The sequence below is a fragment of the Phyllobates terribilis genome, unplaced genomic scaffold, assembly GCF_046119375.1.
Source record: "Phyllobates terribilis strain yellow unplaced genomic scaffold, ASM4611937v1 Scaffold_3__8_contigs__length_932513732, whole genome shotgun sequence".
In the NCBI taxonomy this organism is placed as follows: Eukaryota; Metazoa; Chordata; class Amphibia; order Anura; family Dendrobatidae; genus Phyllobates; species Phyllobates terribilis.
In genome coordinates this window covers 458,682,227-458,705,478 of record NW_027362763.1, presented here as the reverse complement: position 1 = coordinate 458,705,478, position 23,252 = coordinate 458,682,227, and the positions used below count along the sequence as shown (strand labels likewise).

Below are 23,252 nucleotides of genomic sequence, written 5' to 3'. Positions count from 1 at the left end.
TGTATATATTCAACACATTTTAAGTATATTTAAGTTGTTTTATTACTGTATTAAACATGGCTAACATTAAGGGTGTGACTTGTGTGGTCACATAAGGTGCATCACCAGTATTAATGAACAGAACCTGATCTTTGGCACAGGAAGCCTGCACCCTACACATTGGTGCCTGAGCCTATGAAAAGGCATTAACAGAGAATGCAACTTGATTGTCTAATTTATTGGTTAGTCAGTGATATTTGAATATTTGTTGCAATGATATTTGTGCACTATATACAGTTATTGTTTTATTTGGACTTAATATGATACACCTGAAAGAGGGTCGAAAATCAGTAGAAGGCATTTCATAGGTTAGCATGTAATCTAAGACTGGCCCCAGGACATAATAACATTTTATTTTCTATCTTAACATAGGTAATTATTCCTTTATGTTGTTAGAGTTATCAAACAATTATTTTTTTATATTGTACACCCCTTACTGAAAAGACACTATGGGCCCAATTCATCAAGGCTTTTCTGACAGCATTTTGCATAAAAAATCTTTGAATGTCACATTTGTTTGACGCAGCTGGCAGCTGCACAAAAATTCTGCACGTTGTTATCCCTTTTTTGCCAAACTCCAAAAAAGTGTATGGAGATGGGGTAGGATGAGGCATGTCTACCGCTGCTTGTCAAATTCATGATGAATGGTGGCGTTTGCTAAAAAATCTTAATCGAACAAGGGATGGAGTAGGATTTTTTGTGAGGCTCACACTGAGGTTTACACCACTCATTAGGTGATCATAAATCATGAAGAGTCTTACACCTTTTCATGAATCAGAAGTATTTGACTATGCCGGTATTGATGTATCAAGCACTATATACATATATTTGCATTTTCATATAATATTCTACTTGTAACAGTTACTCCCATTCTGCCTACTAATAACTTAGTTAAATAAAATTGAGGCATGATGGAACACATATTGGGGAAAATTTCAACATTTCCATTGTAGAAAAACTAACTTTGCTATTGACTAAGGCTGAACAAATTGAATGTAAACAAACTGAATTCATTTGGAATTTCACAAAATTTGCAGATTTTGGGGAAATTTGACTTGCTAGATTACAGCAAAAAAAGGTGTCCATTCTTCCTCTATTTTTCTGGATTCATATCTGCCAGGAAGGGGCTAAAGAACAATAAAATACCATGCTCACCTAGATCAGCACCTGTTCATGCCACCACAGTTCCCCATTGGTCCACTGCTATATTCCCAAAACACCTTGGCTCTGATTCTGGTCTAATCTTCCATATTTTCCATTGCTTCAGGTGCTGGCAAGTCCTCAACCTATGTTTTGACATTATAACTTTATATTGTGCGCAGCCCCACGTGGTCAAGCAGGATGGCACATATCATGACTTCATGACACTTATTGAAGTCTAGTTGGTGCCTGAAGCACCAGTGAAGAGATTGGAGGGAGTGCCTTAGGAAACCAATGGAGGACCTGTGGGGACCGGCAATGGTAGTGACAGGAAAGGGGCATAGTGAGTATGATATTCTATTTTTTAACCTCTTCCTGAACCATTCATTTATCTCACTTTGGGGTCAGGAGAACTCAGAGGATAATAATTGGCTTTTTTATTGCATTCAGGGCTCATTTGATTTGCATCAAACACATTTGATGCAAATAGAATTTCCTGGCCAAATTCAAGGAAATCTGCTGAGCTCGAATTTTAGTGGATTCAGTCATCTCTGGTATTGATAGGTTGAAAATGTTCATCTAAGTAATAATTTTATGTAACAATATTGTCGTAGTTAAGTATCAAATTTGAAAGAGAAATTTATGTGTTATTAACCAAATCTTTTCTGTAGAAAAATACACCCATATGTGAGGTCTGAATTTTTTTCTAACAATAATGTATTTTTCACAGATGTCCTATAATAGTCTGTATTAATATTTCTTTCTTCCATTTATTCTTTCAAAATTTAAATGGCAAGAATAAAAGATAAGGAAGAAATAGGTTACAGTGATAAAACCACATTTAGAATAGATTTCCCATTTAATACAAGTTTACATCTTAGAAATATAATGGGCAGATTCAAAACTTTATCACAGTGCCGGTTAGGGGCTGACTGTCATGTACCCAAGGTAACGTCATGTCCAGCACCATATCCCACCGTTTCCTGGAGAGGAGGTGACAGAAAGAAATGTACGGGTCTCCTCTATCATGTATACCTTTATACCTATACAAGAATCATTTTAGTTTATCATTAAATATTTAGAAAATTTACATTTTGAACAGACTATGATAAAATATAAGTTTAGAAATCAAGAATGGCCTGAAGGCAACATTGTAATATATTTACTTTACTTTTAACATATTGCTTTACTTTGCAATTTTAAATTATAAATACTTATTATTATTACTTTCTTCAAATACTTTCTGTGTGTTGAATTTGCATGTTTTATGTCAGACTATAACAAATATAATTCAACGATATTATATTTAATATTTCTAACTAACATGTTAATTTGATAATTAAATTCATTTATAACTGATCATTATCAAACTACATGTAAAAATTCATAATTATTTAAATAAAATTATCATAATAAATTGAACATTTTAAATGATATTAGGGAGTGAAGATGTTAAAAGCCATATCCTGCAGTTGCTAATGGGATATTGTTGATTTATGAAATGTTATTAAGTTGATTACAATCAAATGTCATGGAAATGTAAGACTGAAGAACACTTGTTATGTTCTTCGAGTAATTAATTGATTTGGGTTAGATGACACCTATTATTAGATGCTTCATTATGAATGTAAAGCTGAATATGGCTACATGCACAGAGGCACCCATGCAAGCATCTTGTACCATAGTGAGATATATCCCCAGAAAATAGTGGGATATGGTGCCCAAGTGATTGAAAAGGCTGAATCGTATACCTTGCTGCATGAGAGCTCCAACGCCAAACCAGAAACTATTTAGCAAGGTAAAATTGTTTTCCACCACGTCTGAATCAGGGTTGCAAGGATGTGGGTTATACCATTCATATGGGCTAAACCTGTGACAAGTGAAGGAGAAAGAGAAAATTAACCCAGCAAGAAGAAGAGATTTTCACCAACCATCACTGTAAAAGAACAGAAAGATTTACAAGTTATTTTAAAGATGCAGTTGTTTTACATCAAATAAATATATACATATTTATATATATTTATATATATATATATATATATATATATACTGTATATGTCGGTCAAAACTTTATAGACAAATGTGAATAAAAGTATTTTGGAAATTCATAAAAACAACAAATAATATAGTCCTAAGACATAATATAGTCCTAAGTGCATGACATCTTTAGTGTTTTTTACATCTCTTAGGCTTGTAACATCCACTCAAGCCCATCTACAATACAGCATTCTAGTTTTGAAGTGAGTGTTCTTTTAAGTACTGGAATTCAAAAATATTTTTTGAATAAAAGCTGTAAAATACAATTATCATATTATGTGACATGTTGCAAAAAAACATTTTGAATGAGTAGTTTATATAAAATATTTGACTAAATATTCAACTATTTTGAGCAATAATCAAGTTAAACATTTTGGGTCAACATGTTTATCAGCACCAGACTTCATTAATTTTGATACAATTAACTTATTTATTAAAATTTGGGTAAATGCCATTTTGATTCTTCTACTGTACAGATATTGCTTAATTATTTGCTTGCACTGATAAGAATAAGGTCTAGTATTTTATATCATGTATTCTGTATGTGAATATTTGCCTAAAAATATCATACTTTGCAAACAATTCTTCGCTCTTTCTTAGATTAAAATAAACTTGTTTTTGTTTGAGGTGAAACCAAATACAATATTAGAGTATTAAAAATGACACACCAAATATTACTTTAACATGTTACAGGTATAACAACATCCAATCAAAGATGTGACTTGTGAGCTCAATCATAATGTCTAGTATCTACACTGCTCTTCATTCTTACACATCATTAGCTTGACTTTATGCTTATACTCATGTTTTATATTTACAACCCTTTTATTTAAGATGATTTTGTTTACAAAAAAATGGATGATTTTTAGGAAATCAAAGATCAAACAAAAGGTAGAGTAAGAATTTTTATGGTATAGAATCTAACTAAAGTTGGAAATACCACAGAATCTTGACAAAAAAATGAAATTACTAAAAATTATGTAGCAAAGAAAGAGGGTTGGAAGTGAAAGAGATCAGTCATCATGGCGGTTGATCCGCCACTGTGCACTGTTTCTCAATCACAGTTCTTTTTGACTGTCAATGAGCAGAATCTTATGAAAATAAATTGCATAGGCTACTGTATATGATCAAGTGTCCAGCTGGGACACCCATATACATCATCTTTATGCTCCTGGTTTAAATAGAGAATAACATTGCCTATAGATAATAGACCCAAGAATTTGCAAGCTTCACGTGTTGCTTAAAGGCTGTGTGCCCACGATGCGTTTTTTAAGCATTTCCACAGCGGCAAAAATGCTGCAGAAACACTTAAAAAATGCATGGTAGAAGGCCTGCTATTTTCCCTAATGATAATCCGCATGTGCTGTGCACATGCTGCGGAAATTTCCGATGCGGATTATCATTGCGGAAAAAACGCAGCACTACCGATTATTTTGCTTAAGTGCTGCGTTTTCGCCGCCATTAACTTGCATTAGAACGCGCCAATTCCGCAAGACTGCATCTGTACTTGCGTAATTGGCACGTTCTAATGTGCAGATGGTACCCGGGTGTGGAGGACAGGAGACTCTCCTCCACACCCAGGTACCATTAAAAGCTGTAAAAAAAAAAGAATAAAATAAAAAATAAATATTATATTCACCTTCCGACGGCCCCCGGACTCCTTTCCTGTGCTTGCGGGCAGATCGCGGGCAGATCTGTAGTACCTGCGCTGACGTCACAGTCATGTGACAGCAGGTCCTTCAGTACAGCGTACTGCGATCTGCCAGCAGCCAGCACAGGAGCGCAGCAAGACTGCAGGGGCCATCAGAAGGTAAGTATAGGTTTATTTTTTTACATTCTCTCGGGTCACACTATATAAATCCATGCTGTTTGCATGGATTTATATAGTGTGACCGAGTTGTCAAGCACTTTCCAAGTGATGCTAATATCGCTTGGAAAGCACTTGACACCCGCATGCGGAAATGCAAGTGAAGAACGCTTCATTTCCGCATGTCCCTGGCAGGAAAGCGCATGTACAATCCGCATGTACAATCCGCATGCGTTTTTTTCTGCCAGGGAGATGCAGAAATGTCAGGAAAAAATCCTGAGCATTTCTGCATCGTGGGCACATAGCCAAACAGTAAATTTATATCTGCAGGGCCAATAATAAACAGTTCAATCAGATTACAGCAGGGAAAAGAAAACATGTTCACACTCCAAACAAAAGATAAGTCACACTGTATGTTTGCAACGAACCAATTTACAAAAAAGACACCAACTAATTAAAGATGTTTGAAAGACTAATTACTTTGCTAACGACACACTGTTTTTCCCAACTTCTTCAGTCTTAAAAGCCACTTTGGAGCCGAACTGCTATTCATTCTTCTCAATTGTGTAAGAATCTTTCATTTAATCAAAACTATTTGAATAAGGTTCCTGTCACTTCAGAGAATTCAATTTTCTTTACTATATTCTTTCCAACACATTAATATTCAGAGGATCAAACAATCCATTCTCACTGTACTAATACAATTTTAGAACACCTCCTGTCTTAAAAGCCTATACTCGAAAAAACAAAGAATTTTTCATTTCACACAGATAAACTGACATATTGTTCTTAGGGCTGATTAGGAAGGTTAAAATTAAAAGCATGACAGAATGAATATGACCCAATATATTTGTCATTGTGATAAGGCTTCTAAAAGTTTATGCTATGATTACGATCAAATTCAACTTAATTCTGTAAAGTCATGGAAGTCTCAAAACTTGGTGGTCATTTATCTAGAGAGCAATAAATATTTTTGGAAGCATTTCATTAAGTTAAAGTCTATATTATGCATAAAAGCATACATGTATATATATATATATATATATATACATATATATATATAGATCTATATAAAGATTTATATAGATAGATATAGATAGATACAGATATATATACAGTATATATATATATATATATATATATATATATATATATATAGATAGGTAGATAGATATATATATATAGATATATATATATATATCTATATATATATATATGCATATGCCCATAATTAAGAATGGAAAAAAAGGGTGGGTGCAGTGAAGTGAACACTAAATGATGCATGGGACAGTAATTTATACTTCAGTAGATAAAGCAAGAGTTCATTAAAACTAATTGTAAATCTATAAATTCCCTTGCAAGACAGAACATTTTTGAATAGCAGCAATATTATTACATATACCAATGCAATTATGTGAAAATAATCTAATTATCAAGTTGGACCATTTTAACACCATCTTACAGGAAATGATACAGAAGAACATAATTTAAAGAGTAACCATTGTTTTAACACTTATCTAAAAAATTAATATTAAACATGAAAATAAGTAATTTTGTAATATATCTTATCAGACAAATTTGCTTCTTTCCCTGCCAGAATTGATCAGTCATTATCAAAATTCTCAATTCTGAGGTAACATCTGTATTCAGTGAAGACAGACTATCCCATTACTGAGATAGGAGATGGCAGCTGCTATTGTTCAGATTCTATCTATATAGATGGGGGAGAACAAGGGTGGAGCTCTGCCTCTGCCCTGTATCTGGAGCAACTGCCATCACCTATCTTAGTAATGGGAAAGTCTGTCATGACTGAACACAGATTTTACCTAGCCAAATCAGTTCTCATACTTTGCACTGAAGAGGGCCAACAGCCCGAAACACCATTTCTGCAAAGTGAGATTCTGATTTGGCTTTTATCCTAAGTCATATTGCATGGCTTGTTCATGGGTTGATTGTGACTTGTAGGATTGCTGTTTCCAATAGGTGGCACTATAGAGTTCAAGTCCTCTTTTTCTCTGAAGAGGCAATTTGCATATTACATTTCCCAGAGGAGCATTACACAGCGAAAAAGCCTCCTTTCCTTGGCAGGCCAGAGCCAGTGTGTCACTCTCCACAAGGAAAAACGTTACCCCTTAGACCTCAGTCCAGAACCTCTCAGCTAGCCAAAATAGCTTTTCATACTTTGCACTGATGAGGGCCAACAGCCCGAAACACAGTGTCTGTTAATTGAGATTCTGATTTCGCTGTTACCCTAAGTCATATTGCATGACTTGTTAAAGGATCGATTGTGACTTGTAGGATTGCTGCTTCCAATAGGTGGTGCTATAGAGTTCAAGTCCTCTTTCTCTCTGAAGAGGCAATTTGCACACCTAAGAGTTAAGAATTTTGATAATGACCGATAAATCTTGGCAGAAAAAGAAGCAAATTTTTCTGATAAGGTAAAATACAAAGTTTCTTATTTTCCTGTCTACTCTTGATTTATGAAATAAAATGTAAAACAACGATTATGCTTTAAGTGATGTTCTGAACCCTTCTTTTTCACCATTAAAAAAAAACACAAAAGGAAAAGATATCATTACTAAATGGGATAAAATTGAGTCATTAAGGCTAAATACCAAAAAGCCATAGATGCAGCATGAGCTACTATAATGCCATAAGCTAATACAGTATTAATTCTGCAATTAAAAACTACTTTTTAGAAAAATCTTCTGTAACCAATCAGAATATAATATATTTTTCTTTTGTGCGATTTATTTCACTTTTATATTCATTCACTAATCATGTAATCAATAATATTGAAGAAAGAAACATTCCGTAATTTTCTTTCTTTGGAAATGATATCCTCCTTTAACCCCTTCACCCCAGACATTTTTGGTTTTATTGTTTTCATATTTATCCCCTCCTTGACAAGAGCCATAACTTTTTTATTTTTCCAGCCATATAGCCGTATGGGGGCTTGTTTTATGTGGGACGAGTTGTACTTTTAAATGACAAAACATCCAAATGTGTTGAAATTGAAAAAAAGTGCAATTCAACAATGTTTTTTTTATTTACCATGTTCAATATATGATGAAACTGGTACATAGATACCAAACATGTATAGTTTTTTTTTATTTAAGTGGTAAACAAAAAATCTGAATTTGTCAAATATTTTTTTGCTCTTGTCGCTATTTTCCGAGACCTGTAATGTTCTAATTTTTTATGATCTGGGGCCGAGTGGGGGCTTATTTTTTGCACTCTGAGCTGAGGTTTTTTCTTATACTATTTTGGGGTAGATACAATGACTTGATCACTTTTTATTACATTTTATTGCAATGTTGGGGTGATAAAAAACCCATAATTCTGGAGTTTTTTTCTTGTTACGCCGTTAACCGATCAGATTAATTAATTTTATATTTTTCTAGATGGGTCTTTTCAGAATGTGGCGATACCAAATATGTACAGTACAGACCAAAAGTTTGGACACCTTCTCATTTAAAGATTTTTCTGTATTTTCATGACTATGGAAATTGTACATTCACACTGAAGGCATCAAAACTATGAATTAACACATGTGAAATTATATACTTAACCAAAAAGTGTGAAACAACTGAAAATATGTCTTATATTCTAGGTTCTTCAAAGTAGCCACCTTTTGCTTTGATGACTGCTTTGCACACTCTTGGCATTCTCTTGATGAGCTTCAAGATATATATTTAATTATTTAATTTTAATGGGGCAAAAGGGAGGTGATTTGAACTTTTGTGGGGGTTTTATTTTATTTTTTTTCCTTTTTTTCCTTTTACTGTATTTAATAGTTCCCATAGGAGGCTTGAAGCTATGATTGCTCAATTACCTATGCTATAAATAGCAGTGCTTCATCAGATCCCCAGCTGTCATGACATTGGGTCGGATGAATTATGCACTTCTTGTCTGTGCGTGTTAAATTCCACTGTCAGTGATTGATAGCAGCATTTAACTGGTTAACAGCTGTGGGTGGATCTCGGATCCACCTGCAACTGTTAAAAGCACTTGATGGCTAATTAAATCAGCCGTCAAGAGTGCAGGTAAAGATATTGGGTCAGTGTGTGAGCCCGCATCAAATGCAGGGACACGGTCAATGATGTATATATGAATATTTAAATATACATCATTGCTTCAATTACCGTTAGTTAAAAATAGAAGAGAGAATAAATATCTTACATGGTAGCCTCAATTCTTGCTGTCCTTCACTGGTATGCTTTAATTCTTGGTTTACAGCATTGTAAACACTACTTCTTAATTTTGAAGAACATGTTAGATAAAGCATTGCAGAGCAGTAAAAATCTAAATGTCGATCATTAATATAAGAGAGAGGTACATCAGTATCTCTTTTGGCAAGTGCACTTACTATTATTACCACTATTACTACTAAAAATGTAGTGCATGCTTAAGCAGTTTAAAGATTACAGAACTGTAAATTCTTTTAACTAAAATAAGTCACGGTTAGAGAAAACATTTTTTGATAAAATTACATTTTTCCTTCTCCCCTCCCCCAAGGTATGTTTTTCACCTGGAAAATAAAAACTATGTAAAAATGAAACATCCATCTCTCTTTACTGGAGCTGGATGATGGTCATGTAAGCCTGCTGATGGGCATTTAGAGTGCTATGTTTAAAATATATATATTAATGAATATAAATTTACAGAAGAAAGATGAAACATTAGTTACAATCATAGCAATTAAAATATATTCAATTGCTAAAAACCTATCCCATTTCTAATACATTTTTGTGATGCAAAGTACATTGTATTGTTTTAATTATTTCGTTATATATAAAAAGAAATACAAAATTAAAAATTTTGCTATTTGACCAACATATAAACAATCATACATTTGAAAATTTGTCTCTCATGTTTCTATGAAAACCGAAAAAAGGAAAACATTTGACACATTAAAACTCTATATTTGCAGAAAGTGAGATCTCATATGTAGTGCACAAGCAGTGAATGTTATGCTTCCCTTTTCACAAGGAAAGGGCCAAGCAGCATGTGGCAAAACACTACTAGGAAAAACTATTTAGACAATATTTTCAAACATGAAAATTGGTCTGTATATATCATATGTTCAATTAAATATTCTAGAAAATGCTTTCTTTTCGATTGGATGTGACATTACAATCGGATAAATCATTGTCATATCCCTTTACATCATAAGTTACTAATTAAATAGCATCTAGAGATATACTTAAATAATAGTGATATATAGGTTGGCGATGTGCTATTATTTGATATATTATTGTGATGTAAATAAGTAGCATTCTATCCATTTATGTCTGTACAAGAATGTGATCTTTTGGGCACATCATCTGTACCCGTTATGAACATTGCGGGAGTTTTCATGAAAGGGGTAGTCCAAAGGCAAAGAAATTTTTATTCTTATTCCCTATCTATTTGATGCCATAATCTAAACTAATTTCTAATATACTTGCTTTAAAAATTCCCTATCCTTCGTTAACTACACTACCTAACTGCTATTCTATTTTGTTTTCCCTATCTGCTTTTTATGACGCTTTGTTTGAGAATCCCAGTGCATGCTGGGATACTCAAAGTATCATCAGGGGCAGGGGCTGCGGCAGTGACCTCTTTGAAATGAAGCTTCATCAGTGATGTTCATTTCAGTGGCTGGGCTACTCCCGATGCACTGTGCACTGTGCGATGTACACAATGACAGCACCCTGTCTGTTGCCAGCTCCGATCAAAATGAACGAGTTGGCAACAAAGCACATTGTCAGAATACCTGGTGTGCAAAGACCAGTGACATCACTTGCACAGATGGCTCTGGTCTCTGTACGCCGAATATTGTGACACCGCTTTGTTGTCGGCTTGCTACTGCTGATATGAGCCTATACCAGAGCACACACTGTCATTGTGCACATTGCGCATGGACTAGCCAGTCCCTGAAATGAGCATCACTGGTGACACTTCATTTCATGGAGCAGCAGGGGGTGCAGCTTTTACCACAGCCTCTGCCTCCTGATCACTCTTTGTTTGAGTATCCCAGCCTCCACCGAAATTCTCAAATAAAGCATCATTAAAAAGGAGGTAAGGAAAAATAGAATAACTGTTGGATAGTGTATTTAGGGAAGGATATTGACTTTTTAATGCAAGTATAATAGAAAATAGCTTAGAATATGGCACTAAACAGATAGAAATTTATAATGAAAATTACTTGACTTTGAACCACTCCTTTAACTGGCTGCAATGATCCTAGCTATTTAAACTTCTAAATGCCATTGCCAGTAGTAAATGCTCCATAATAATAGTAGTGAGATAAACACTGTACCTGAAAATTAAGATTTTTCTTTGGCTTTTATCTCAAGTCATAAGGCAAGGCCCATTAAAGGGTTGATATTGACTTTTAAGATTGCTACTTCTAATAGGTGGCACTAGAGTTCAAGTCCTCTTACTCTCTGAAGAGGAAATTTTCATATTTAATTTCACAGAGCAGCATACTTGGCATATAAGTCTTCTCACTATGACATGCCAAGCTTGGCTTGTCACTCACCACAAGGAAAATGTTATCCCTTAGATCCCAGAAATGGAAGCTCTTTTTTTTAATTTGACCAGCATCCTGAAAAAATGATGATGGGGTGCTTGGCTGTCTTGTCAACCAAAAGCCAAGAAATGACCTCTAGGTCTGATGGACGATGGGCTGTTTATTAAAGTGTCCATAAAATTTTCCACCCAATTTTTTTGTCTCCACGTCCCATTGCTATTAAATTCTGTGAAGCATCTGTGATCTGTGGGTTCAATATGCTCACCACACACCTTGATAAGTTCTTTAACTTTTTTTGTATTGTATGAATATCTCATTTAAGAGTAAAAACATTCAAAGTCTAAAGTTGAAAATGTTTGGAATACAGATATTTATAATAAATAAATGGAGATCATGTCAGCCTAAATTTAAAACTAAAATAAAGTACAATGTGTCACAAAAGTCTGAGAACTGCTGGGATAGCAACAAGCATTCCAAACTCTTATTATAAATCACTCAGATTTGAAAGTTTTCGCCTAGTAAGGAACGCTAATTCCAACTGTAATGGGAAATAGTTAAACTATATTAAGAATGGGGCAATATTAAGTATGGCACTATTTTATTTATATCTTAATTCTTAATAGATGGCACAAAAACAAAAAATAATGACAGAATCAAATTATTAATTTAATTGTACTTTGCAGTTTTATTTTACAGATTATATGGTGTCAGTGTTTATTTGTATGTTTTATTTGAAGAATTAGCATAGAAGTCATTTCTCCACTGATAATGTTTATTACAATTGTGGTGATTTTTATCAAATTAGAACTGTGTCTCTGCATTAATCTTAAAAGGAGTTTGGCATTTAATAAACCTGCAAAGTATTAGAGTAGAAGAAAGCTGGAATATTAGTGGATATTTAGATTTCAGGCATAATTTCCTTGTAAGAAATCATAAAGGTAATAGTCAAAAGTTCTCTTTTGTAAAGCATGTCTATAAATTGATTGCAAGTAAAAATATATTATAAATTCATGAAAGTGAATTATCTGTAATGGACAACTTGTTGTGGCCTGTGATATACTGAATTAACATTGTATAAATTAGATACAATCAAGAAAGTATAGGAAAATGATTATGTTTCTCAACATCAATTTCCACTCTGCAGTCTGCAACACTATCAAGGTGAAAGTCTGGCAAATTACAATTTTAATGCATGCTTATTTCAGTATTTGCGAAAATATAAAGGGATATGGAGCCCATATATAGTAATATGTCCAGTAGCTCACAAACAAATTGAATTTGTGTATCCAAAAACCTAATATTCTACTTGTATCTATCTGTCTCTCCATTTATATATCTATGTTTCTATCTTCATATCTATCTTAAAGCTTTTATTTGAAATACAAGTTAATATAACATAGCTGGAATTTACAGTATTTTTCGGACTTTAGTAAGCAACGGACCATAAGACACACCCTAAATTTTGGGGTGGAATATAGGAAAAAATATATTTTTCATAAGATGGGGGTCCGTTTTATAGTCTGAATAGGTATCTTACCTGGGGGGCGGTGGAGCAAGGGGCACAGGAGGCAGGGTCCTTCTGGAAGCCAGTACTACAGCAGTGGGGAGTTGCGGTAGTGGTGGAGTAGGATCGCAGGAACCTCCATTCCCTCCCTCAGGAACCTGATGACATCAGCAGAAGAGGTGAGATGGCTGAGGCCCTGTGTCTGGTTGAAGCCCGGTTTCTGGCTGAGGCCCAGTGTCTGGCTGAGGCCCGGTACCTGGCTGGGGGCCGGGGCCGGTGTCTAGCTGGGGACCAGGGCCAGTGCCTGGGGCTGGTGTGTGGCTGGGGGCCGAGCAGTGAGAGCAGCTTTTCAGGGTGTGCGGCCATCTTGCTGAAGCTGTGATCTACAGGAAATAGCTGCCCGAGCAACTAGTCTGCACATGTACTGGCTCAAGCGGCCATTTTCCTGTAGATCACAGCTTCAGGAAGATGACCACACACACCAGAAAGCTGCTCTGCCACACTGCTCATCGGCCCCCAGCCAGACACCGGCCCCGGTCCCCAGCCAGACACGGGCGCGCAGCATCTCACCTGTTCTGCTGCTGCCGCCACTGGGTTCCTGAAGGAGGGAGGGAATGGAGGGCTCTGCAATCTGGCTCCACCACCACCGCAACTATCAGGTAAGCTCCATGTTTGGACCATAAGACGCACCCCCCCATTTTCCTCCTAAATTTGGAGGAAAAAAGTGCATCTAAGGCTGTGTGCCCACGATGCGTTTTTTAATCGTTTCCGCAGCGGCAAAAACGCTGCAGAAACGCTAAAAAAATGCATGGTAGAAGGCCTTACATGTTCCCCAATGATAATCCACATGTGCTGTGCACATGCTGCGGAAATTTCCGCTGCGGATTATCATTGCGGAAAAAAACGCAGCACTACTAATTATTTAGCGGAAGTGCTGCGTTTTCGCCGCCATTGACTTGCATTAGACCGCATGGATTACGCATCACTGCATATGTAGATGCGCATTCCATGCGTTCTAATGTGCGGATGGTACCCATGTCTAGGGAAGAGGAGACTCTCCTCCGGACCTGGGTACCATTGAAAACTGTAAAAAAAAGAATAAAATAAAAAAAAATATATACTTACCTTCTGGCGGCCCGCGGTGCGCTCCTCCTTGCTTGGCAGCAGTTCGCGATGGAATGAAGGACCTGCGCTGACGCCAGACTCATGTGACGGGTCATGCGATGCTGACGTCGGCAGGTCCTTCACTCTACCGCTGCCAGCAGCCAGGACGGAGGAAATCCAAACAGCGCATGCCATCGGAGGGTAAGTATACATTTATTTTTTTATTTTTTTACATTCTCTTGGGTCATAGTATATAAATCCATGGCGTTTGCATGAATTTATATAGTGTGACAAAGTTGACAAGCACTTTCCAAGTAATGCTAAAATCTCTTAGAAAGCGCTTGTCAACCTGCATGTGGAAATGCAAGTGAAGAACGCTTCACTTCCGCATGTCCCTGGCAGGAAAACGCATGTACAATCCGCATGCTTTTTTTTCTGCCAGAGAGATGCAGAAACGCTCAGGAAAAAATCCTGAGCATTTCTGCATCGTGGGCACATAGCCTTATGGTCTGAAAAATACGGTAATTTTCCCTTAATTTTATAAAAATATTGTACTATTCAGAACACAAATATTTTGCAATTCACTCCAAGTGAATACAGAAAAATGCTATTTGCGACTTGGGACTATGTTCTTGCAGTAACTTTGCAGATTGCAATATAATATGGGTAAGAGCACTGTTGCCATACATTTATGAATTGCTACATGGATGTTTGTATACATAATATATGCTTTGACCGCTGAGTTTGCCATTTGAGACTTTGTACATTCATGATTAGTGTGCCCATCCTTACAATGTTATGTGCACTGATGTGTTGCTAATGTTCTGGAGATTGTAATCTTTTATTATTATTATTATTATTTATTATTATAGCGCCATTTATTCCATGGCGCTTTACATGTGATAGGGATATACATAACAAAAGCATTTACATAATCTTAACAAAACGAGTCAGCGACTGGTACAGGAGGAGCGAGGACCCTGCCCGCGAGGGCTCACAGTCTACGAGGGATGGGTGAGGATACAGTAGGTGAGGGTAGAGCTGGTCATGCAGTGGTGTTTACTGCAGGTTGTAGGCTTGTCGGAAGAGGTGGGTCTTCAGGTTCCTTTTGAAGGTTTCCACGGTCGGCGAGAGTCTGATATGTTGGGGTAGAGAGTTCCAGAGTAGGGGGGAAGCACGGGAGAAATCTTGTATACGAGTGTGGGAGGAGGAGATAAGAGGGGAGTAGAGCAGGAGATCTTGTGAGGATCGGAGGTTGCGTGCAGGTAAGTACCGGGAGACTAGGTCACAGATGTATGGGGGAGACAGGTTGTGGATGGCTTTGTATGCCATGGTTAGAGTTTTGAACTGAATTCTCTGGGCAATAGGGAGCCAGTGAAGGGATTGACAGAGAGGAGAGGCCGGGGAATAGCGGGGGGACAGGTGGATTAGTCGAGCAGCAGAGTTTAGGATAGATTGGAGAGGTGCAAGAGTGTTGGAAGGGATGCCACGGAGCAGGAGGTTGCAGTAGTCGAGGCGGGATATGATGAGGGCGTGCACTAGTGTTTTTGCAGAGTCTTTGCTGAGGAATGCACGGATCCGGGAGATGTTTTTGAGTTGGAGTCGGCAGGAGGTGGAAAGGGCTTGAATATGTGGCTTGAAGGAGAGATCAGAGTCCAGGGTTACCCCAAGGCAGCGAGCTTGTGGGACTGGGGAGAGTGAACAGCCATTGACGTTGATGGATAGGTCGGATGGGGGATGTGAATGAGAGGGTGGAAAGATGATGAACTCTGTTTTATCCATGTTGAGTTTTAGAAACCTGTCGGAGAAGAAGGATGAGATGGCGGACAGACATTGTGGGATTCTGGTTAGTAGGGAGGAGATATCGGGTCCAGAGAGGTAGATCTGTGTGTCGTCAGCATAGAGGTGATACTGAAAGCCGTGAGACTCTATGAGCTGTCCCAGGCCGAAGGTGTAGATGGAGAAGAGCAGGGGTCCTAGAACTGAACCTTGGGGGACACCGACAGATAGGGGGCGAGATGAGGAGGTGGTGCGTGAGTGGGAGACGCTGAATGTCCTGTCTGTTAAGTATGAGGAGATCCAAGATAGAGCCAAGTCCGTGATGCCAAGAGATGAGAGAATCTGGAGTAAGAGGGAATGGTCCACTGTGTCAAAGGCAGATGACAGGTCCAGAAGGAGGAGAATGGAGTAGTGTCGCTTGGATTTGGCATTTAGTAGGTCGTTGGTGACTTTGGTCAGGGCAGTTTCAGTCGAGTGATGCGGTCGGAAGGTCTACTAGATACTTTTTTTATGCGTATGCCAGATACAAAATATAGTTTTTAGCAAAAAAAACACAGTTCTTATGTCATTGCATAAATGTGTCTTTGTGTAGGAAATTTCTTGAAAAGACGGATATGTTGCTCGAGGAAGCCAACACAAAGTAAAACTCAAACAAGGCGGCATTTATTCCATTTTTTTTCTTTTTAGCTTAAGCCAGTAGTTAAGGAAATTGGAATATTTTTACCTAGGTGTTTTGGCATCCATTATTTTGTTTTTAATAAAAATGACACTTCTAAAACTTTACAGTATAGAACTGGTATGAATATAACTAATTCTATGTTTGACACACTTGAATCCATACCGCTTTGAAGGTTGGTGCTCTCTAATACCAATATTTTTAATGTTTGGATTTTTATTCTGTATGAGCCAACAAAAACTGAATGTTGAAGTGAAAGTATGCTCTCTTGCTTTGGAAAAATTGGTGATACCTAAAAGATATATCACAAAAATGAATTTTAGTTTCAAAATCCTGACACACTAAAAGAAATGTAGTTAAGTATAACACTTGGTATTAAGTAGCGTTTTTACCATATACTAATATTCAATTTCACATAATCTTTTACTACATATGGGATGGTTAAACCGATGTAATATAAATAGTACTTGGTGCAAATAATTCCTTTAATTGTACATTTTTATGCATTTGTATTTTCTAGAACATTTGAGAATTTATTCAGAGTGGAAGATTATTAGGATAATAATCATAAATCAAAAAAAAATCTTCTTGATGCATTCCTTCTGTTGACATTTTTTTGTTTATACCTTGCAATCTGTTTCGTTGTAGTAAATAATCTTAATAATTATATTTTTGGCACATTTTAACAGTCTATTGCTGGTTACAAGTTAAATTTAGCAAAGTGCAAAAAAATGAAAAATAACATTAGGGATAGGCAAAAGTCTTTGCTACCTACATTTAGTTTTATTTTTCTTATTCTTTATTACAAAAATTTTCTAATTCAAAAATATATTGTTTTTAGCACTCTTATACAGAAATATATGATATACCCATAGTTGTTGAATGGTATTCAGATCTGGGACTCTAAATACAATTACAAAATCTTATATGTTTATTTCGTGAAATACTTTACACTTGATTTTGAATCATGTTTAGAATAATTGTGATATCCTACATATTTTCAGCTTTCATTTCTTTATTAATAATTGCATTGAGTTTCAGCAAGCATGAGAAAGCCATAGTTTCAAGCCCATTCATTCTATTATGCAGATATAGTGGATGCCTTTACTAGAGATATTCTTCCTTTCCAAACTATTAGGGAACGGTTTAAAGTTCCAAGTTCTGCATTTTTCTCCTATCTACACATCCGTCATCTAGCACTGACTTTACATAAAAGCAGATATTCTCTGCTCCTACCACTGTAAAAAATAACACTCCACAAAAGGTCTTATTACAGACATATATGGTATTTTGTCTTCTCCTCCTTCGGAATTCCTTCTTAGGCATACTTGCATGCTGAAATGGGAGAGATATCTGGGTAAAGAGTTGCCTCTCACTATCTGGCCGGTCATCTGGTCTAGAGCGGCTAAATCATCTCTTTGTGTAAAACAAAAGAAGAACCAATATACAATATGAATGTATTGGCATCATAGGCCAGATATTGTACATAGCTTTTTTCCCTCTACATCTGACCAGTGTTGGAGGTGCATGGGGGCAGACTGGTCATTACCGCACATATTTTGGAATTGTACAATAATCTCTCCCTTCTGGCTTAAGGTAGGGGACCTTATCTCCCGGATCTTGGATACTCTAGTCCCTTTGGATCCTCTTGTCTACTTGCTCAATGCGCCCCCATGCTCCTAGGGAAAACATCCTACCAGGCTGCTCCTCTATATGTTAAGATCATCCATGTGCCTTATTGCCTTCCATTGATAGAAAAGATCTGCATCTACCATTAAAGAACTCAAAGCAAAGGTTTAGGAGACCAGGTGGATGGAGAATGTTACCGCATGTATTACTAACCAGCTTGAAGCATTTGACCGAATTTGGTCACCAAGGGATTATTTTACCACCAGGTTGACATAAGAAGATATTGTACTATTTTTCTTCATTCCTATTTCCTTTTTCCCTCCCCCCCTTCTATAGTATTATTGATTGATTTTTTGATGTTTGATTGAATAACTTAGGAATCACTTCATTCATTGCCTTTTGGACCTTTCCTTTTTCGCTTTGACAAGACTCTTCATTGACAATTCTTTGTTTGATACAAATAATAATAATGTTTTATAAGTTCCTAATATGAGCTAATTAAATGTATAATTTTTTTTTGTTATGCTAAACATAAAAATTGCTAAATAAACAGTTAAAAAAGACATTGAGATTACATTCTATGATATCATGATATTTACTAGAGTAAAGCCATCCCTATATCTGTAGCATACTTCCAGTACCAAGAGTTGCTGCACAAGGTCAAGGCACAAAAGAACTCCCATGCTCTTTTTGAAATGTTTCTAATTTTTCCTATAAGCATTTTTTTGATGATTGTAGCAAAGGGCTCCAATGTTTGTTTTATCTGAGTAAAGCATTTGATTCCAATATGCCTCTAGCTATTAAAAGTATTTTGAAGCATCCATGAAATGCTTCAATAAATCTTGTATGCAGCTTATGTTTGTGTAAGCAACACTGCACAGCACCTAGTGCAACACTGTTTGCATCACAGCTTCATGTAGCTTGTCCTAATATGGGTCATTTTGTTTTGTAAATCTATGTATAACTTTGTAAAAAAAATCCTTATGTTGACCTTGCAAATTCCCTTTCTATCAATTAACTATATTTTAGATCTACAGTTAGCTGCTAAAAACGATTAATTGAACATATAAGACTATATCTGTTCAGAAACCTTGCAAAATATAACCGCATGAACTGGAAAGTTCAGCTAATAAACAAAAAACATGAACATTTACATGAATGAACATCTAATTTGGAAATAACTGTCCAAAAATTTGCATAAAGTCCTATGTATGATGAAGGGTCCCAAACTGTACAAAAATCCATGTTTCTGGCTTTGGTCATGTATTATTTCTTTGAGAAACAAAAATGGGGTGTGAAGCTCACAAACATTGCTAATCGAGGTATCTGCTTGAAATAAACCAACACAGTGGGTGCTGTATTCAGCTGGCAGTTTGCAGCAATAATAGGCAGTAGAAGAGGAAATTCTGCACATCCATCCATAGGTAATATAAAAAAGTTATTTTATTGTAGATCCATTAAAAAATGACAAAAACACATATGGGGGGATAAAAAACAGATGAATTTCAGATTTTTTTCTTTTTGCTTTACTTTTATGATAGTGTGCACCTACTTTTATTTCATTATTCCAGGTTAATAATACTTCAAAGAATTCCAAGTGATATTATTGAATGCTTCACATTTTTCAAAAGACCTCCCCATAAATGTTCAGTAGAGAGGAAGTCATGTGATAAGGTATGGCTAATAACAATTTTTCTTTGCAGTCTTTAAGGACTGTGGTTTTTGTAAAGCTTGAACATATCATTTAAAAAAATCCCAATAAGGCTTCATTTTCAATGAGACCTTAAATATCTTAAATTAACTTAACTCAGCCAGTTAATTTTAGGTTTTATCTGACCCAAAGAGTGGTCATAAATGGTTGCACATTCAGTTGGAAGAATGTCTCAAGTTGGGTACCACAAGGCTCTGTCCTGGGCCCTGTGTTATTCAACATCTTTATCAATGATTTAGATGAAGGAATTGATGGTAAACTGATTAAATTTGCTGATGACGCAAACCTAGAAGGGTTAGTTAATACTGGAGAAGAGAGAGAGGATTCAAAAAGATCGAAACAAATGGAACTGTGGACAGCAACTAGCCAAATGACCTTACATATGGGCAAGAAAAATGAAAAAAGCATATACAGAATGGGGGGAATAGGGCTAAGCAACAGCACGTGTGAAAAAGACTTGGGTATACTAATAGATCACAGACTGAACATGAGTCAATAGTGTGATGCAACAGCAACAAAGGCAAACACAATTCCTTGTTATATTAACAGAAGCATATAGTCTAGATCACATGAAGCAAATATCCCCCTCTACTCCTCTTTGGCCAGACCTCATCTGGAATACTGTGTCTATAGTTCTGGGCACGACATCTTGAAAAAGACATAAAGACATGAAGAAACTGGAGAAAATTCAGAGAAGAGCGACCAAAATGGTGACCAGTCTTCAAGCAATGTTCTACGAGGAATGATTAGAGGATTGTTAGAGAATGTTTAACTTGCAAAAGAGAAGATTGAGCAGAGACTTAATAGTTGTCTACAAATATTTCAAGGGCTGTCACACTGTAGAGGTCATTTGCACAAAGCAAGACTAGAAGCAATGGGATGAACCTGAATGGGGGAAGATACAGATTAGATATTAGAAAAAACTTTTTGACAGTGAGAGTGATTAATGAGTGAAACAGGCTACCCCTTAGGTGGTGAGTTCTCATTCAATGGAAGTCTTCAAACAGTGGCTGGACAGACATCTGTCTGAGATGGTTTAGTGAATCCTGCATTGAGCAGGGAGTTGGACCAGATGACCCCGGAGGTCCCCTCCAACTCTAACATTCTATGATTCTAAATCTTGCTCTCTATGGAATCATATTTTCTACCTACACAGGATAATAAACTTAGTCCTCATTTGGAGCATAATTTGCATATAAAGACATACAAAAGTTGGTGTAAATCCCAGTTATCTTTGTAGGCATTATAATTGCTTTCTAAAATAATGCTATTGGGCTATATTAGTAAAATTACATTTTAAGGGATATATTTATATGAATGCTAAACAAAAATTCAAAAATACTAATACAACTATAATAACCACAAAATTTGCAGTAATCTAATACCAGATACTAGAGATGAGTGGATGTTTGAAATTTGAATTTGTCAGCTTTGATAAGTTTTCCATATAAATTTGATTTGTGGTGAATCTCAATACTGCAATGCCTCTAAATAGTCAGAAAATATTGACTCAAAGGTCTTCCAGGACCATATGGAAGCCTTTTTGAGCTCTTTAACCCCCTCCCACTGCCAATTTACATTTTTGCAGCTTCCTTTATTCCTCTCCTTTTTTAATTAGCCATAGCTTTTTCATTTTTCCTCTGAAATATACATAGGAGGGCTTGTTTCTTGCAGGACAGTTTGTAGTTTTGAAAGACACCATTTATTTTACTATACAGAGTAAGGGAAAATAGCACAAAAAATCCAAAAGCAGTGAAATGGTGAAAAGAAATCTCCAAACAATTCTACCATAGTTATTTGGTATTTATTTTCATGCCATTAATGGTGCAGGAAATATTGCCAGATTATAGAGATATCAAATATGTATAGTTTTTATACTGTTTTAATGGATTAAAAAATTTCAGAATTTTGTCATTTAAAAAATTCTGAATTTTCTAACAGGGGGAAAAAAAAGGATATATATATATATATTTTTGTACCATGTTAGCCAGTAGATAGAATAATATTTTGATTTGAGTGTCCTCAGTGGTTGATACCTTTTAATGGCTAATTGAAAGGATGGTAAAAGGTTGCAAGCTTTCGAGACTACTCAGGCCTCTACAGATTTTGGGTTACACTAGCTTGATGAAGAAGCCTAAGTAGTCTCGAAAGCTTGCAACCTGTTAACATCTTTTCAGTTAGCCATTAAAAGGTATCAACCACTGAGGATTCTCAAATCAAAATATTTTTGAATTTTCTAATAATTTTTTTTTGCTTGGGGCGCAATGGTTCAAGACCCTTAGTTTTTTTTAACCCTTTCATGACCTTGTGATTTTCCATTTTTGTGTTTCCGTTTTTTGCTCCCCTTCTTCCAAGAGCCATAACTTTTTTTATTTTTTGGTCAATATGGCCAAGTGAGGAATTCTTTTTGTTGGCCAAGTTTTATTGATTTTACCATATCATGCACTGGAAAACTGTAAAAGAATTCAAAGTGCGGTGAAATTTCAAAATAAGTGTAATTCCACAAATGTTTTTTCGTTTTTCTTTTTACCATGTTGACTAAATTCTAAAACTGACCTTCCATTTTGATTCTCTAGGTCATTATGAGTTCATAGATACCAAACATTGTACGAGGGTCAGTCAATAAGTAATGCCTCCTATTTTTTTTCTCCTTTTAATTGGCAAGAAATTCAAATGCAATTACATAGGTTGAAAACCACAATATTAATGATTAATTTGTCACTTTTCAATATAATCTCCATCCATTTCCACAGTCTTGGTCCACCATTTAACAAGGGCATGTATTCCAGCATGGTTAAAAGCATTCTTGGGACCCACCGTGCACAAACTTTTCTGTATCCCAGTTGTCCAATAATTTTCATCACACTGCCTTTACTGAGGCAGATAATGCCACACAATTCATCTGCAGTCACCCGGCGGTCACCACGAATTATGTCATCGACTCGCTGAATGTTGCTTGGAGTCACTGCGATTACTGGCCTGCCACTCCGCATTTTGTCAGCCAACGGTGATGGCCCTTCAGCTGCGTTACAGCGATGAACCCATCGTCTAACAGTACTGACATCCACTGTTGCATCACCGTACACATTTTTCAGTGTCTCATGAATTCAAATGGGCGTTTCACCTTCTGCATGCAAGAATTCAATTACAGAACGTTGTCTAATACGAACATCGATGTCAGCCATTTTGCAAACGGATACAGTCCTGCCACCTGTTGGTGCAGGTAGTTGCAATTGCTGTGGATTGGAGAAGAAGGTTTGAGGAATTGTGCCAAATTTGAAAATTTAACAAAGCTACCTTATTTAAGGA

The 23,252-nt window shown here is 36.2% G+C and overlaps 1 protein-coding gene across 4 annotated transcripts in view; it reads right to left on the bottom strand.

Annotated features, from left to right (window-relative positions):
* The window catches only part of GRIK2 (glutamate ionotropic receptor kainate type subunit 2), a 1,245,293-nt gene that overhangs the window by 259,287 nt on the left and 962,754 nt on the right, over nucleotides 1-23,252 (bottom strand). For 3 of the 4 annotated variants that reach the window (XM_073675764.1, XM_073675765.1, XM_073675763.1), the window contains exon 12: nucleotides 2,931-3,049. The exons of the other annotated variant lie outside the window; for it this stretch is intronic. In XM_073675764.1, the coding sequence (XP_073531865.1) occupies nucleotides 2,931-3,049 (119 nt within the window). The remainder of the gene's footprint in view (nucleotides 1-2,930; nucleotides 3,050-23,252) is intronic. 4 annotated transcript variants of the gene reach the window in all.